We start from the raw sequence: 19,190 nt of genomic DNA on the forward strand, positions 1-19,190 counted from the left end.
TTATTATTATTTATTATACTTTATTTATATGTACATCAAGTGGTCTGCAAATGGTATAGTGCCTGGTGTGAGGGAAAGGTTGAATGGGCAAAATGGGAATAGAAGATGTCAGTGGAGGAGATGGAATGGTGGAATTTAAGTGGATGTGAGGTGACATAAAGAGAACAGAGCAGGTGGTTGAATTAAAGGACCATGATATTAGATAAGTCATGTTATCTTTAAATTGGTCCAAGTGAGCATGTAACTCAAAAGCAAAGCTTTTCACAAATAAACAAAGGTTTTGATCATTTTTTAATACAGAGAATCAGAAAATAGTTATTGACTAAAAAATGGTTTTTTCCATAGACCGGTGTAATTTACATAACTGATATTCCACATATAATATAATAACCTGTCATAAAAAAAAAAAATACTTTGGAAATATAAAAGTAAAGCATTTGCAGTTAAGGACTGCCATAAAGACATGCACACACTTGGATTTACCTTGTCTTACATAATTACATTTGCCTAAAGTCAGACACTCCATGAAATGTTGCTTTGATTATCATTAAAGGAAATATTTTGACTAATAATTATTTTTAGAAGCAGGATTTTTTTTCTCTGTTCTTCTTTAGGTGTTTTCTAAACACATGGGCATATGTGACTATACAAATTTACAGAGAATCCCTAAACTCCTGAATTCTAAAAATTCTAATAAAAAAGTGACTCTACAGTCCAAAACATTTTTTAATGGTGTAGAAACAAATTCCATAACTTTTTAGTAATGATTAAACAATTATGTATGATACTAGTAATTATAATAACCACATTACGTGCACATTGCTCTAGCTGTAAAGGAAAGGACAGTGTTTCCCAATTCAATATTTGAAGTGATTACATTTACACAAAGAAATAAAGGTGGCTGAATACAAATCAACGCTTTTAGTCAATAACGCCTAAGGATTTAAGAATTTGAGAATGCATCAGATATCTCCCTCCATTTCCAACCGCAAAATTTGAGACAAAATTCCTAGCTCTGCTGATTATGATCTACCGATCACTGGACATTGACAATCGGCAATCAGTGGACATTGATTATTGGCATTCTATTGGCGAATTGGCAAAATATAGCATATGCAATATTTTGACTCGCCAATCCCAATAAAATTTGTATTGAAATCAGCTAAATGAGGATTGCCAATATGTTGGATTTTCCCAATTCCCGATAAAGGCATGGGCAGAATAGGGAATTGCCCTAATAGCTGCCTGATCTATAACGCCATTACTCAAAAAAATCACAAAAATATCAACAATTGTATCAATTAAAATCCTGCTACATGACTGTTTAATCTGAAAAATAGGTAACCTTACACTGAAAGCCTTAAGTTGCCAGCAATGAATTTGGGTAGTCACACTACCCGACCACACATTATCTAGCAGAAGGTGGCAGATAAAAGTAGAATGTGTACTCTTTGGGCAAATTTTGGCAGATTAACTTTTTTAGATATGAATAAACTGAATCAATGTGGCCGCAAACTCAGAGCAATCACTAGCTTTCCAGGAAATGTAATATTTTTGAAATCTCATACCATGACTGAATTTGGGAATTCTGACATTGTATTTGCACTTACTCTGCAGCTGAATATAGATATTTAACTGTTTAAACTCTTTTTGAATTGTCTTTTTTTTTTTTTGCTAAATGTTGCTGACTGCAGTTTCCTACAAGTAACTTAAGACAAGATGTACATGTGTGCAGTGTGAATCTCACTCCATGATCACAACCTTATCTGCCACATCTACAGCTCTGATAAGCTTCTGGAACTCCTGTATGTATATACAGTATGTGTACGTTAAACATGGTATTTCTGCATGCATAGGAAGGAGAAATCTATGGGGGTTATTCTAATCCACTCTTTCTGACAAAATCCTTCTTAGATGGACAAAACCATGTGCACTGCAGGGGGGCAGATGTAACATGTGCAGAGAGAGTTAGATTTGGGTGAGTTATTTTGTTTCTGTGCAGGGTAAATACTGACTGCTTTATTTTTACACTGCAATATAGATCTCACTTTGAAGTAAAACCCCACCCAAATCTAATTATCTCTGCACAAGTAACATCTGCCCCACCTGCAGTGCACATGGTTTTGCCCATCTAAGAAGGATTTTGTCAGAAAGAGTGGATTAGAATAAGGCCCTATATTCTGATTTGCAGATTTAAAAAACTATTTTCATTGTATTTAAGCCAAAAAGCGAATGTGTATTTTTCCATCAAAACACAAAATTCTATAATCTAATGTATCTATCATATTTGTGAAGTAAACCTGGCGAATTTTCTGATTAGTTTAGGTATGGGTACTTGTGTAATAACTGGGTGCCCGATTTTTTAATCGGGCCTGAAAAATCGCGTCGATCGCATCGCGACCAAATCTCATGCGATGCGATCGACGCGATTTTTCCATAGGATTCAATGTTAAATGGTCCTGTTCATATCCCCACTATCCAAGTGGGCATGGAGTTGATTTTATAAAGCGTGGCGAGTGCAGCAAGCCCCGCGAGGGGACGCGGAATACATTTTAAAACTTTAAAACAAGTTGGATCTGTTTTGTCGGAGAAGGCAGTGGATTTCAAATTCTCTGCAATTTTTCTACAATCCGCACCCTTTTTCTCCAAACCTTGAACTTTCACTCGACAGTCAGAACATTGAATTCCAGTTGCAGTCGATCGAAAATGACCTGGTATGCCGACTGTCGGGACATTCAGACCGTCGGTATCCCAGATTGAGTACCCCTCTTTGCAGAATAAAAAATTTATATTGGATGCACCCGTAATAAATAAGCCAACGTTGTCTTTCTAATACTGTACATACTCCTTTGTTTTCTTTTCTGACAGGCCGTATAGCCCAGACTTTACAGCCTATAAGAGCCATATTTAAAAATCTATCTGCTTTGTGGCCCATTTTATGGGGTTTGAGTATTTAGAATCAAAACTTCTGGGTTAATACCTTTGATTTGGAGTTTTTAGAGGCAGTGTACCTGATTAATTCCTGGTAATAATAAGGCTGTGTAATGCAGTGGTCTTAAGAAGCAATTATTCCTATGACAACAGATTAAGGCAAATGACAAGAGAAGAGTCCGGTATCACTACCAATCAATTATCAAATGGGTACAATTTTTTTTGACAACATGAAAAACAATGAAATTGGGCAAATATACCAAAATTGCTATGTCAACAAAATGTTACAAATACTTTCAAGATTTGGGTAGATCCTGGTAGTCCTCCACCCACCATGGCTTAATACATCTTCACATACTTTAAACTATAAATATAACTTTATTAATACAAAAACATAAGGACTTTTTCCTTAGTAACATTTTAGCCTTTTTTTCCCCTTGTTACAGAGATCAAGTCCTAAAAGTCACCCCACAGACACCGGAACAGGCGCAGTATCTACAAGAACTGTCAAAACAATGGCGGGTAAGAATACATTGTATTTTCATTCACTTGGGGAAACCGTCCCCATTAAATAATGCCTACTTTTTTCTTGCCTCAATAAGGTAAAGAGCAGACAACTGGGTACCAGCAATAAACAAACATCCCAACTAATATAGTCAGTTAATGTATTGGGCACACCCCAAGGCTGTAACTAGGGTGGTGCAAACCTCAGATTTTGACACAGTAGTTCCACTGAAAGCTAGAAAGCCTCTGCTCTGAGTGTGACTTGTGTTCCTGTGCTCCCCAAAGTGTTTCTCTGGAGATTGCTCCTGCGGATTCTTGTTCTTTCACAGCCAACATCTTCCCAATATCAGATAAGTGTTCAACCAAAACTTCACCGGTAAAAATCCAGAGTCCAGTTAATTTCTTGCTGGTGTTCAGCCAAAGCCTCACTGGCACTAGTCCAAAGACCAGTTAACATCATGCTGGTACCAGCAGGTGTTTAGCCAAATATTTCACAGTCCAGAGATCAGTTAACATTTCACTGGTACCATCCTGGTGTTCAGCCAAAGCATCACTGGTACAGTCTAATGTTTAGTCAAAGCCTTGCCTGTTGTATGATGGTGTCCAGCTAAAGCTTCACCGGCTCAAGCATGGTGGCCTGTTATGGCATTATCAGTCCCATTCTGGTTCAACCCAGAGACTCCTCTATTCTGTCCAGTATCCTAAGAGCCTTCAGTTCCAGTCCAAAGGTTAATCAAGGGGCATAGATTTTTTCTCCAGCACTATCCAATATGAAGCAGTCGCTGTTTTGTTCCCTGAATCCAGTATCCAGCTCCGGCACTGCAAGATCAACCCCCCCTTTGTGGTGTCAACACAGAGTTCAGCATCTAATTCCTCTGGAAACTTTATCAGACCAACTAGTTTCCAGCCTACAGCTTCACTGCCAAATCCAAGAACTGACCCAAGTATAGAAACACATAAAGACCTTGTTCTGATTTTGTGTCACTATACCTTGATATTACCTATAATTAGTGTTGTATGCTGAAACTTGGATTTTGACATAGACCTTGCTACTTGAGGTCATCCTTTTCCTGTATCTAACTGCTCAGTTAGGGTTAGGGATAGCTTGTTAAAGCTGGAATATCTGGATTTGAAACTTGATGGTGCTACCAGTTTTTAACACTTTGAATGGCAACATCTCTGTGAGCGATGTTCAAAACGTCCGCATAAATTTGCAGAGTGGCTCACATTTGTTATGTCAATTCAAATAACAAATGTTGTGTAAAAATAGATTATGTTTCCTATATAAGGTAAATATCACCGGTCATAACGATGAACAAAAATGTTTGCTTTGGCAATTTTTACACCTAATTTGACAAATTCACTTGGCACTCAAAGGGCAGTATTCAATGTAAATATTAACGACGTGCAGTTAATCCTGTTTAGGATTCGCTGCACAGTCGCCACTGCCCGCCGTGTTCCGGAGCCTCACTGTCCCCAGTATTCAATGAGGCAGGGGCTCGCTGCCCCTGACCTCGAATTTGAGCTCCTGTGGCGGGCACCGCAGGGAGCCTGAGGACGGTGGCAGGCAGGGAGATGGAAATCTCCGTGCCTGCCCCAGAATGTATGTGGGGGGGAGGTGGGCTCCCCGGGAGCCAGGCAGCACAGGCTTCCCCCCGGGGGGTGCCAGAAGGGGACCGGGTATATTCACTACACCCGTTCGTGCATATGTAATGATCGGGTGCAGTGAATATATGAATATCTAATGAGCGGCTCCCGGCCCCCTGCTGGCTGCTCTGTGTAAAAATATATACATATATTTTTTTTTTATTAAATATATATTCATGTGCTATAAGCACATGAATAAAAATAGCATGCCCCTCCTCAGAATAAAATTCCTGATTTTTTTTACACCAAATGTAAAACAACAACAACTTTAATTTAAAAGTTCACATTCCACTTCACCGTAAAAAGATAGCGATTGCTACACGGTGAAGCATGGCGATAATAACCTTGAAATGTATTCGCCATCTGGTCATTGAATAGGGTGATTCACTTTTTTAGTCAAAAAATCGCCTTACGTCTTTTCTATTTTTTTTTAAAGTCTTTTCTATTTTTTTTTAAAAGTCTTTTCTATTTTTTTTTTAAAGTCTTTTCTATTTTTTTTAAGTCTTTTCTATTTTTTTTTAGTCTTTTCTATTTTTTTTTTAGTCTTTTCTATTTTTTTTTTAGTCTTTTCTATTTTTTTTTTTAGTCTTTTCTATTTTTTTTTTAGTCTTTTCTATTTTTTTTTAGTCTATTCTATTTTTTTTTGTCTTTTATATTTTTTTTTTGGTTTGTTTCCTTTCTTTGCCCCCCCCCCCCATGCTATTTCTTTAATCATAGTCGGTAGTACTACGGAACTAGCAAGATTTAGCTATAACTGCTCATTGAATATATCAGTGCTTGTTGCACAGTTCTGTATCATTGTGACCTTGTAATGTAAACGCTGCTTGTTCATCTACCTGACTTAATAAAAACCTATTGAGAAAAAAAAAATCGCCTTACAGCACGAAAATAGCACAAAATCGCCGTAGAACATGGCGAATCAGCCTCATTGAATACTGCCCAAAGGGTTAAACTCTCCATTTTTCTCTATCACATTTAACGGCCCTGTACAATTACTGATATGTCATGCACTGTGCGTGCTGCCTGTTTCTATATACAGTATCTTGTATCCTGGACCATTCTCAGTCCCAGAATAAAAGGAGAAAAGAGGTTACCATCTGGAGATGAATAACAGGATTGTTGCTCATTAAGTGGTGTAAATTTCTGAATTTACTGTAAATTCTTGTCAATAAAGATTATGATAGAGAACATTGCGATGACTAATAAATGCCTTCATTGCGTTAAAACTAATGTTACATATTTTTCTCTTCAAAAAATAAACTTTGTGTTGAACTTTGGACGATGATGATGATAAATCTGGATGATGTAACTTGGCCAGAGCTGAATGGTTATGGAGTTGTTATACTATGAGTCCCAGGAGTAGTGATTGTAAGATGCACGGAGTATGAATTGTATTGAAGACAGGGGTGGACTGGTTCTCTAAAACATTCAGGCATTCTAGTTTGTATTGTGGGCCATGGTCACATCTAATAGGGGCCTGGCCTCAAAGCACACCCACATCTCTCTGTATGCCAGTTGGCAGGGCAGAGCGCAAGGAGGCGGAGCTGCTAAGCCAGCCGCTGTCTCAGTTTGTTGAGCAGCAGAGCAGAGCACAGTGCCAGCACAGAGTGCTCAGCCAGCCCTTATCTCTCTGGTTGCCATGTGGTCGACCAGAGCTGGTACACCTGGCTTTTAGGCCAGACCAGCTCATCAGGACATCAGCCCTTCTGGCATTTGCCTGAAGTACAGGATGATCAGTCCGACCCTAATTGGAAATGGACAGGATGTTCCTGGGCAGTGATTGGGTGGTAACTATTCAAATGCCCAGAGGTGTACCGGCTGGGGGCGTGTAATGGGAATATCACAGGGATGTAGCTTAACTGGTTGCAAACCTAGGGGAAGATGTAAGAAAAGAGGGCATGATCCAAATGAGCAACAACCATTGCTATCCAGCACTAACATCGGTATATACAGTATAACGGTAGATAATGTAGAGGAAAGTCACTTTTCTCTACACTATCTGCAAACATAATATAATTTCTCTATATGGCCACAGGAAATCATTAAGGCATTTTTATAAAATGATAAGTGCACTTCCCAGAGGTCTGGCTACTTGTAGGTCTCGCAATGTTTGAGAGATCTCCCAAACAGTGGCGGATCTAGACTTCTCTTCTAGGGGGGGGGGGGGCGGTTTACTGTTTAAACTTGACCCTCCCCCTCCAGTCCTGACTCCTCCCCTTTCCATTCCTGACTCCTCCCATTGTAAGACTGCAAATAACCCCCCCAAATAATAATAATAATTTAAAAAAATAATAATAATAAATGTTAAAGAAAAAACCCTGCATGGGGGTTCTGCATTGCACACATATAGATAGCACACCACAAACACACATGTACATTTCACATCACACACAGCTCACACGAAATACATACATAGTATATCACACATACAAACACACTGTATGTGCAGCCGGACGCACCAGCAGCCGGACAGTGCACACACAAGGGAGCTCCAGGCTGTGGCTGCTCCCGCTCGTCAGGTGACTTCATCCTGAAACCGGGCACACAACGGGCACACACCCGCCGTGCTGCAGACACAGCCCACCTCACACTGTCTGTGAGCAATCACGTTGGCAAACCACTTAATTTACAGCCCACCAGCCAATAGGACAGCAGGATGGGGAGAGAAAGCCCAGCTATATCAGCTACTGGGTGAGAGACACGGCGTCATCACCTCCCCATCATCACTACCATCATTACTTAGTAGGTGCGGGTGCAGATGCGGGCGGCGGCAGTGAGGAGTATACCCCTAACCCAGGGCTGTCTTAACAGCAGTGTGGGCCCCTGGGCAAAGCAATGCACTGGGGCCCTTACCCATTCTCCCCTCCTAGGGGTGGGGGGTGCTATCAGCAGCAGCTTTGATGTCCCACGGGTGGCAGGGGGTGCTCTATCTTCCACTCAACATCTAGGACCTGGAGCAGTAACTTCTGCTAATTACTCCTTTACTGCACAGGTGGTGGGAGGGAGAACACTAACGTGTGGAAGGGGGCACTGAGCTGAATGAAGGGTCCCTTGTAAATGACTTCCAGGGAGGTAGGGGGTGTTTAATACACAGGGGAGGGTTGGATAATGGAGTGGGCTTAATATTCGTCATTTTCTGGTGGAAGGGCAGCTTGTTTGACTGCAGATATATCGCCATTATCTGGAAATAGATTTCTTAGCCTTCAGTAGTATTAAAAACCTAGAGTCCCAACTTTCAGGAGGTGCTGGGAACTTGGATCAGAGATCAGGAGCCAGAGCAATCCATTGACAAAAACATAAAACTGTACACCAGACTTTTGGAGCTGGAGCATGGACCGGCTGCTGGAAGGCTGATATCTCTGGTTCTGGGCATGATAGAGACAAATCGCTAGTGTCAACAGAAAGGGGAGAGTCCCCGCTTTTGGAATATACTCTCTGAAAAACTCTAGGTCAGAGAGAACTTGAGAAATATGACTGGGAATTGCAATTAACAGGTCGGATTTGGACTGCTGATTTGAAGTTGGATATCTCTAGTTTCCCAGGGCCAATTTTCAAAATTCTGGTATCCCTGGAAAGAGGGGATCCTCAGCTATCAGTATAGTGATTCCACTGGCCTAGGGGGGGTGACTGTCCCGTTCGCCCCTCCTTAAATCCGCCACTGCTCCCAAATGGACAGTATTCAGAGACGGGCGCAATGGCAATGTTGAACTTCGCACTCAAGCAGCTGACCTGCAATGCCTCCAGTTGGCATCTCAATACCAATCCTGGTGGCTGTGACATGTGGATATTACTGCTGCATTCTAAAGTAAAAACCTTGATAGCATTTGCAGTGATCTCTGAATCCACCCCTCTACTGCCCAGGCTAGATTCTATAGCAGAGGAACTCTAAACAAATTTTCACTGGATTTATTGTTAGCTTTAAAGCAATCAATTTTTTAATTGTCAAATCCAGTTGAATCACTAAACTCTAATTGGTACTTCTTTACTTTCACGGCGCCAGCATGGCGCCGCGCGTCAGAGTCCCCTTGCGGGGCTCGCTTCGCTCGCCCACGCTGCGGGCTCGGTGGCTCGCTACGCTCGCCACGCTAATTAAAATCAACACCATGCACACATGGATAGTGGAGGTATGAACTATCCATGTTGGCATGGCGTTAACTTAGTTTATTTTACTTAATTAGTGGCGAGCGTAACCCGGAAGTACGCGCGGCGCCATGCTGGCGCCGTGAAAGTAAAGAAGTACCCATTAATTTTATAAGAAATTATCTGTAATTAATGAATGACAGTAGATTCTATGTGCCACAAATGTTGCTGCCAGTTTAGGACTGTACCTGATTCCATTCCTAGAATAACAGAGGCAGAAGAAAACTGTCTCTGGAAGATTAGATAGATAGGGATGTGCTGGAACACGTTAGCTGGCCTCCATTAACTGCGTAGGGTTCTATCAAATCTTACATACTAGTACAGAAGAAAGCAAATTAAAATATTGCTCTAAATGAGAACCACAGTTATTCCTTGTGAGACAAACCTGAATTTTTATGGATTGGCAGTTTAGCCTGTAGATCCTGAAATGGACATAAAGACCAATCCGAACCAATATCTAATCTACAGTATACTCGTGTTTAGTAAGAACCAATATGTCACAAAACGGAGATCCACACCTCTTCCAAGCCGGGTACTCTCTTCCCTACGCCGCACTCAGAGGCACCTTCTGTCACCCACTGGTTCGTCTGGCATCCTGCGTCATTTGTATCCACACTGTTGTCCCATTCCCCATGTTTTCAGAGCCTGAGGCTATTGCTATTTGTCCGCTGCACACACCGCCCCATAGTTCCATCCAAATTCAGCCATGACAGTTTCTCTTGGAGAAAGGTGTGTAGTCAAGTAGAGGTTGGGAGCCCCCACCCGACTTCACAATCCTGGTGCTTGATGCAAGATTTAATAAAACACTAATGTGTTACATTATTTTATAGCCGGCTGCTGCAAGCATCTAGTGAGTTCACCGGAGCTCACAAAAAAGACAAAAGAACTAAAACATTATTTTTTTTTTGATGCACTTCGCTGCTGTAAAATAGTAATATTTAATATTATGGTCTGCCGATCAAGAATAATGAATCCGGCCACACTGTGTATATTCAACCTTTTTTATATAAAAAGTAACAAAATAAAAATTATAACATTTAATATAGAAACATACATTTAGATAAAATATAACACATAGCTCTAAAATTAGGGCTGTATTGTTAGTATAGCACTAGGAATAATATATCATTTGGAGTCTCCAATAATAAATAGATTAATGGTACCAAAGAAATTTTCCTTGTTTAGCAGCAATATGACAAGCAGTAGTAGCCTCTGTGTTAGTAGGATTAGTAAGCCAGTATTTCACTATGTAGCCAGTCCATTAGCATGTAAATTGAAACGCAAAAGAGTTTGTATGGCAAAGATATCAGTCACCGGTCAAATGCAGATAGAGTAATAAACTTGGTTCTTTTATATACTCACGGAGCGTGGCACGCCGTATGGTAAAGGGCTGATGTACTTTCTGCACAGCCGTCGGTACCGGCGGGGATCCCCTCGCTCAGTTTGTTTAAGAGCGGAAGGCCAAAGGAAAAGAGCCGGTCCGGTATGCTCACCACAGATATAGTAGTTTTCACTGTGCTGCTGTTTTTAGTTTTAAGTTTGAGGCAAAGTCTGTAGGTTTGCTCAGCGTTCAGCGTTTTGGAAATACGCCGGCTGGGGGAGGGTTGGAGACTCCACAGGAACTGTAGATTGCGTCAACGCGTTTCGTACCCAAAATGCACTGGGATCTTTCTCAAGACAGATTCCATTTAGCAGTCCTGTGTGCTATTTAAAGGCTGAAATGCCACATAGTGTTCTCAATTATTGAATAATAACCAATTATACTCATTCTATACATGTAAAAACAGTGTGTCCGGTAAAACAATCCTGAAATCAATGTATACATTTAAAGACGCTATATAGTCGTCTCATATGTACTGTTTATAACACATTTTATTTCTTTATCTTAAGGGGAGCTTAACAACTATAATTATTAACATTAATTAGCCAATATTAGAGGAATGAACCTATTAGTACTTTTTTCTTTAGTTAGAGGAGATTGATACATATAACATTCTACAGCATAGTGAGAGACATAGTTCTATTTATTTCTAAGTTGATTATTTAAAAAACCTTTACCACTAACAACCATAGTTATGTGTTTTCTTGGTGTTCCAATTATTTGAATAATTGTTTTTTTATATTTTTATTATTATTTCTTTATTTATTTATTTTGAGAGAGCAAGCTAAAGGCCCCCATACATAGAGCCAACTTGTCCTAAGGACAAGTCAGACCCAATTCAGCTCCCCGGGAGGCTCACATATGATTAGGACTTGAGGTGCTATAACAGGGAGCTGCAGGGCGGTGAAGAGCAGTGGGGGTGGGGTGGGCGGCACCGGCTCTCAAATGAGTGGTCGGCTGGGGAGGAAGGAGTGGGGCAGCAGCGTTAATCAGACTCACTGTGTCCAGCGCCGCAGCGGGCGGGCAGCGGCGGCTATTACATCTTCAAAATAATGTGTCAAATGACTCTCCGGCTTTTGATTGGCTGAGATAGAGCACTCTGGGAGGCCACTGATTGGCTGACTGCTCTATCTCAGCCAATCATTAGCCGGGCAGTCATTTGACATGCTATTTTAAAGTTGTAATTGCCGCGGCTGCTGCCCACCCGCTATGGCGCTGGACACAGTGGACACTGATGATCATTCTGGTCGATTGCGACGGATCTTATGTCCCGCCGGTCCGACCCCTGGGGCCGGGTCCGATACGCACGGGACCGCGTATCGGACCCGACGCCATGTCATGAAGAACAGATTTGGTCCGATTTAACGGGCCGATTGATCGCAATCGGCCGAAATCGGACCAAATCATCTCGCTGTATGCCCACCTTTACACAGTGCACATATGATTTCCAAGTCGTAATATATCAAATTTGTTTTTATAATGACATACATAATTGTACATCCAGAAAGAAGTGAAATCCTCTGCTGTACTTTGTTTATTTATTTATTTATTTATTAGTTATTAGAAAAGACAACCTTAACAATTCTCAGACGGTATAAAAATAATAATCAGTCGTATTTATCGTATGATAACTTCTATAGATATAAAACCAGAGAAGAGAGGAAATATTCCTCTATAGATATATTACGTTCTTTGTGGTTCAGGCTGATGGTCCATATATTGAGTATTATAAAAAATGTATTCGGCCCCTATAGTCTACATATTGGGAGAAAATCCCCAGTTATTAGTATCCCTAAGAATAGGGCTAAATACCCTCTCAGCGGTCCGCACCGGTCAAAAGTGAAGTTCTTATCGTACATCCCTATAAAATGGGGACCCATTCTCATATAGATGTAATTTTAAGTACAGTCATAAATACATATAGAGAAAGATCGCAAAAATTCTTAATACCATATATACTAGCCCATATATCATATATCTTATATTATAATGAGTTTCCTGGAGGGTGGGGGGAGAGAAATCTACAAACCAACAGTGTCACATAAAATGTGCACTGAGGGTAGATGTCTGTCCCAACAACCTGCACGAAGCAAGAGTAGGTTCCATGTACATATTTCCCCATATATCCATAGGAACATATCTATATGAGATCTAGTGTCATTCAATACATGTTAAGAGTCGGAAGACCATATATAAAGATTGTGGAAAATAAGAAGAGCCCATAGGGTATATAGCATATATTATATAAATGTAAATATTCTGTTTATGTTTCGTGGGGGATGGGGGGAGAGAAATCTGCAAACCGCCAGTGTCACATAAATGCGCACAGAGGGTAGATGTCTGTCCCACCAACCCGCACGGAAAAAACAGGATTCATATACATATTTCCCTATATAACCATGAAGGTATATCTATGTAGGATCTGTTGTCAATCAATGCCTGCGAAATCCAGAGCCTCATTTAGCCCTTGTGGATTCAAGTTCTCCAATTTGAAGATCCAAGATGTTTCAGCAATGCAAAGCCTTTTAAATCTGTCACCTCCTCTTTTTGTATCTGTAATATGCTCTATTGCTGTAACTGACAGTCCATTCGGATCTCCTTCGTGTTTATCGGAGAAATGGCGGGGAATACTATGATTTCTTATCTTTTTTAGTATATTGTTCCTGTGTTCCCTAAATCTACACTTAATGCTTCGAGTTGTCCGACCCACATATTGTAATTTGCAGGGACATTCTAGAACGTACACACAATAAGTAGTGTCGCATGAACTGTCTAATTGGAAAAGATTTTGTATTAAAGGAGGAGGTTATTATATTTTTTCTATTTGACATATGTTTACAGGTTAGGCAGACATTTTTATTACATTTAAAGCTTCCATTCGGTTTTGGTGGAAGCCAGGTTGGTTGTTTGTCTGGTTTCAGGGATGTAATAAACTTGGTGAAATATGATCTTTAATATTTCTATTTCTTCTAAATGTTATTCTTGGTGTAGTTATATGGCCTTGGAGAACTTTATCATGGTTAAGAATCTCAAAATTATTGCGTGGGATTTTTTAAATGTGATACGATTTTGTGTTAAATTTGGACACAAAATTAATTGTACTATTTTGTGACAAACTGACTTTTGTTTTTTTTTGGTTGTAATAAACTGTTTCTTTGAATTTTGTTTACACTAGCAGAGGCTTCTTCAGAATTACTTCTGGATAGCCGCGTCTCCTAAAATTATCTAACATTAGTTGTGATTGGCGTTGATATTCTATCTATAAGGTACAATTTAGACGTAATCTTAGTAGCTGGTTTTTTGGAATAGTTTTAATCCAGGGCTTGTAATGCCCGCTATCATAATGTAGATAGTTGCTGGTTCCTACAGGTTTTAAGTAATTCGAGGAAACCAGTGTATCATTCTGTATTGAAAATGCAATATCCAGGAAGTTGACAGCAGTATAACAAAAAGTGTAGGTGAAAGTAAGATTGAAAGTGTTAGAATTTAAAAAGTTAACAAAATCGACAGCCAGATCATGACCCCCTCTCCATATTATGAAGAGGTCATCAATGAAACGGCCATAGAGGACCAGATTCTCTCTATATGGACCGCCCCATATAAGTTGTTCTTCCAGGCGGCCCATATAGAGGTTTGCAAAGCTTGGTGCAAATCTGGTCCCCATGGCCGTCCCAAGTCTTTGCAGGAAAAAAGTGAGTGAGTATAAAAAGTATAGGATCTAGAATAAAGTGTTTTTTCGTGAGGGACGTGTTTACATCTGAATCAAGATAATAATAAATGGCTTCTAAGGGCAGTATTCAATGAGAAAAGTTCTCCGTGTTTTGTGGAGAATTTGTGCTTTTTTCGCCTTGGATGGGGCATTTTGCTCTCCAAAAGCGAGCAACCCTATTCAATGTGAAATGTTCTCCGTCTTTCTAAGTGATTTTCGCCGTCTCTCTCCGTGTAGAAATTCTCCATCTTTTGATGGAGAGCTGGAATGTGAACTTTTAATCTAAAAGGGTTTTGTATTTAATTTTGGTGTCAAAAAATCAGGATTTTTTTTCTGTGAAGGGGCATGTGATTTTTATTCATGTGCTTATAGCACATGAATATATATTTAATTTAAAAAAAAATATTTTTTTTAATTTTTTTTTTCTTTTTTTTTACACAGTGCAGCCAGCAGGGGGCCGGAGCGCTCGAGCCGCTCATTAGATATTCATATATTCACTGCACCCGTATGCACGTTCGGGTGCAGTGAATACTGGGTCCCCCGCTGGCTATAGGGGGGGGGCAGCCTGTGCTGCCTGGGTCCCAGGGGGGCCCCCTACCCTCACATATGTTCTGTGGCATCCAGGGAGACTTTAATCTCCCTGGATGCCACGTCCCACGGCTCCCTGTCAGCTCCCTGCCGCGGACGCTCGTCCGCTGCAGGGGTTAAGACTCGCCGCGAGTGGCGGCGAGTCTTAAAAACGTTGAATAGTGGGAGCAGGAGTGGCAGCGAGCCCTCCGGAACACGGAGAGTGCATGGAGAGCAAAATAAAACGCTCTCCATGCACGGAGAACTCCGTCATTGAATACTGCCCTAAGCCTAAATTGTGAGGAATATTCGTATACAATGCTTGGACATCCAGGGTGAGGAATCCCCACCCCTTTGTCCATGCTAATCCAAGAGTTTTATTCAGAATATGGGTTGTGTCTTTGATATGTGAAGGGAGTGAAGTGACAAATTTCTGAAGGTGTGAATCAACAAAATGTGACAAATTAGAAGTAAGAGAATCTACACCAGATATAATTGGTCTCCCAATAAAGGAACCAAGTGTATTACTCTATCTGCATTTGACCGGTGACTGATATCTTCGCCATACAAACTCTATTGCGTGTCAATTTACATGCTAATGGACTGGCTACATAGTGAAATACCGGCTTACTAATCCTACTAACACAGAGGCTACTACTGCTTGTCATATTGCTGCTAAACAAGGAAAATTTCTTTGGTACCATTTATCTATTTATTATTGGAGACTCCATATGATATATTATTCCTAGTGCTATACTAACAATACAGCCCTAATTATAGAGCTATGTGTTATATTTTATATAAATGTATGTTTCTGTATTAAATGTTATAATTTTTATTTTGTTACTTTTTATATAAAAAAGGTTGAATATACACAGTGTGTCCGGATTCATTATTCTTGATCAGCAGACCATCATTTGAAATATTACTATTTTACAGCAGCGAAGTGCATCAAAAAAATAAGTTCTTATGACAGTTTCTCTTAGCTGACTGCTCAGGACCCAATAGGCAGATAAACTTCTGCCATGTGGTAATCTCTACCAATCAGCTAACAGCCAGGGATATAAAACCTGATTTCCACCACAGGTATATCGCCAGTGCTTTGTTGCCTGCTGACCTGTAGAGTTACAGTGTTTGCTCCTGTTTGGAGTTCTCAGACTAGTGCAGTTTCCATCCATCACATTTCCTGACTCCAGCAGCTATCCTGATTAGCTGTTCCTGCAATACCTCTCCAGTGTTACCATGCATGGCTGGTACAGCATTCATCCCAGTCATTCTGAGTAGCTGGTACTGCAGCCATCCCAGCAATACTGCTTTACTGGTCCTGCCATATCTCAGTGTTCCGCATACCTGGCACAGGCACACTCCAGTCATCCAGAATAGCTGATCTCCATCATTCCAGTATATCCACAACTGGTCCTTACCAGCTACTCCAACCTGTCTATCTCTGTCCTGATGAGAAAGGTCTACAGCAAATCAACCACATTCTGCCCAAAGACCCCGAGTCACACCCAGTGTCTAGGCCTAGCCCGGGTTCACAAATAGCCACATCCGTGACACAATGACCTCAGACATCCATGCATAGTTGAAGCACCTAAACATAGATAAAGCAACATTGAGAAACACATAAACATATTTATAAACATCTGCCTTCTCTGAGGGGGGAGAAAGGGCACACTGCCACGGAGCCCATTCCTTTGGACATGATGGACCATGACTGCTGGTACTCTTAGCTGTTCTGGAAAAGTTGTGGATTCTACAATTCAGTAACTCCCTGAGCAATAGCAAAAAATATTTTACCAATTTACATTTCAAATCTAGAACCATCCAAACTGTCTGATTACAATCAATTCAATCATTTATTTTCAGAGTGATGTGTTGGTTTATCTATAATAACTTCTTAATAACTTTATAATAATTCTCTCCAACCAGCTTGACTTGTGGAAGCCGGATATCGTAGAGGAAATATATAGCGGGAGAGAGGTGCAAGTCCGGGTCCAAGTGTCCAACGTCCTGCAGTTTAAAGAGAAGCTTGGCCAGCAGAACATTCCCTATATGTACGCTAACTGTACCCAAATGATGGCTCTCATATACACAATTATGATATTAGGATAGTGACGCACATTATGGATGGGGCACGGTTTAGGCACTAAGGGGAAACTTGGAGTTAAAGTTAGGCTGTGGGGAGTGAGGGTTAGTATTAGGCACTAAGAATGGAGGCTAGGGGTAAGGCTGAGAGGTTAAGGGTTAGGATTAGGCTGTGAGATGGGGGCTTAGGGTTAGGCCAAGAAGTGGTGGGTTAGGGTTAGGTTGTGAGTTGTGAGTTTAGGGTTAGGCTGTGAGGTGGGGGTTAGGGTTAGGCTGTGATTTGGGAGTGTAGGGTTAGGCTGTGAGGTGGGAGTTTAGGGTTAGGCTGAGAGCTGGTGGGTTAGGGTTAGGCAGCTTGGTGAGGGGTTAGGTTTAGGCTGAGAGGTGGGGGTTAGGGTTAGGCTGCAGAGTAATAAGGTTTGAGTTATGCACTAGTGGGGAGGGTTAGGGTTAGGCTGTGGGGATGGAGGGTTAGGGGCTAGAGGGACAGCGTTAGGTCAATTATGAAGCCCCTGTTGGTAATCTCCATATCTGGATGCTGGTGTCTGTCTTTTGACCGCTGATATCCCCACCATCGGGGTATTTTATGTATCAAAATAAGTATATAAATCTATCAATATCACAAATGTTTTATTACAGTATATTCATTTTATTTTATTGTTAACAATTGCATGTTATTAAGTTCAGGATAATCTGATGAATTCTATAAAGAGCAATTTAGACCATAGTAAGCCACTCGAACTTAAACCTGAAATAAATACATACACACAGTGATTGCCGTTATAAGGTTACAGCTTTATTACATACACAAATGATCGGGAGGCCAAGACAGCATTGCAAATCCCTGCAATAATAAATAAATAGAATTCACAAATGGGGGAGGTCATAAGAAACAGACACAACAGAGACCCTCTTATTGTGATCCTACAACTGGTCCCAAACTCATCCTGGAACCATAGCCCCCCCCTGTTTTTTACATGCAAAAGAAGGTGGCATTACATGAAAATGAGACATGCATTAACACCTCTGCTGTGGCCTCATGGTCCAGGCCTCAATTATAATTATATATACAGTGACAGGGTGCAAATAATCAGCTGCAGAAGTTCAGAAGTTTATAGCGTCCTACTGAGCAGCAGAAGAGGGATTGGGGTGAGTTTCCATGTCACACATGTCTTTCCTCTCCGCAGCGTCACGATTGAAGATGTGCAGAAGCTGATTGACAGCCGACCTGTGAGAAATAACAGAGCAAGGGCGATATCCCTGGACACGTATACGTACACTGAATACCACCCTATGGATGAGGTAAGCAAGCTGCAATGTTCCGTGGTACAGTGTGTCATAGTATAATATACACCCGCTGGATGTCTAGCTTGTAATCGCACCACACATAGGGCCTGATTCAGAGGTGATCGCTGTTGGTTGGATTCACAATCCGTTCGATAATCCAATGACTGCTCATGCATATGTATCATGGCTCGCATGCGTGAGCTCAAATAGCGAAGAAAACAGCGATAGATCTAATCTCAATCCCCGGGAGTCAGGAAGCCAGTGCTCGGGGGCGGTGGAGTCAGGAAGCCAGTGCTCGGGGGCGGTGGAGTCAGGAATCCAGTGCTCGGGGGCGGTGGAGTCAGGAAGCCAGTGCTCGGGGGTGGTGGAGTCAGGAAGCCAGTGCTCGGGGGCGGTGGAGTCAGGAAGCCAGTGCTCGGGCGGTGGAGTCAGGAAGCCAGCGCTCGGGGGCGGTGGAGTCAGGAAGCCAATGTTCGGGGGCGGTGGAGTCAGGAAGCCAGCGCTTGGGGGCGGTGAAGTCAGGAAGCCAGCGCTCGGGGGCGGTGGAGTCAGGAAGCCAGCGCTCGGGGGCGGTGGAGTCAGGAAGCCAGCCCCCGGGGGCGGTCACCAGACATTTCTGGGAGTGTCAGAAAAAAATGCAGGCAAGCCCAGGAATTGCGCATGGATGTGCGACAACATAGCGGATAGCGATATTATCGCAATTCACTCACAGATTTGCACGGGGCGGGATTTCTGGGCAGTGGCTATCTACTTGAGGTCATCTGAAACTCTGCACAGTGATCAGGCCTGAATCAGGCCCATAAATAGATAGATAGACAGATAGATAGATAGAGCGATGAAACGATGGAACGATAGATAGATAGATAGATAGATAGATAGATAGATAGATAGATAGATAGATAGATAGATAGATAGAACGATAGATAGATGGATAGA

The 19,190-nt window shown here is 41.5% G+C and overlaps 1 protein-coding gene across 1 annotated transcript in view; it reads left to right on the forward strand.

Moving 5' to 3' along the window:
* The first annotated feature begins 4,064 nt into the window (after positions 1–4,064).
* The window catches only part of LOC146021264 (carboxypeptidase O-like), a 47,350-nt gene continuing 32,224 nt past the window's right edge, over positions 4,065–19,190 (forward strand). The window contains exons 1-3 of the mRNA XM_083155058.1: positions 4,065–4,163; positions 16,812–16,936; positions 18,155–18,269. Of these exons, the coding sequence (XP_083011184.1) occupies positions 4,065–4,163; positions 16,812–16,936; positions 18,155–18,269 (339 nt within the window). The remainder of the gene's footprint in view (positions 4,164–16,811; positions 16,937–18,154; positions 18,270–19,190) is intronic.

The sequence above is a fragment of the Crinia signifera genome, chromosome 7 (genome assembly GCF_055691185.1).
Source record: "Crinia signifera chromosome 7, ASM5569118v1, whole genome shotgun sequence".
Taxonomy (NCBI): Eukaryota; Metazoa; Chordata; class Amphibia; order Anura; family Myobatrachidae; genus Crinia; species Crinia signifera.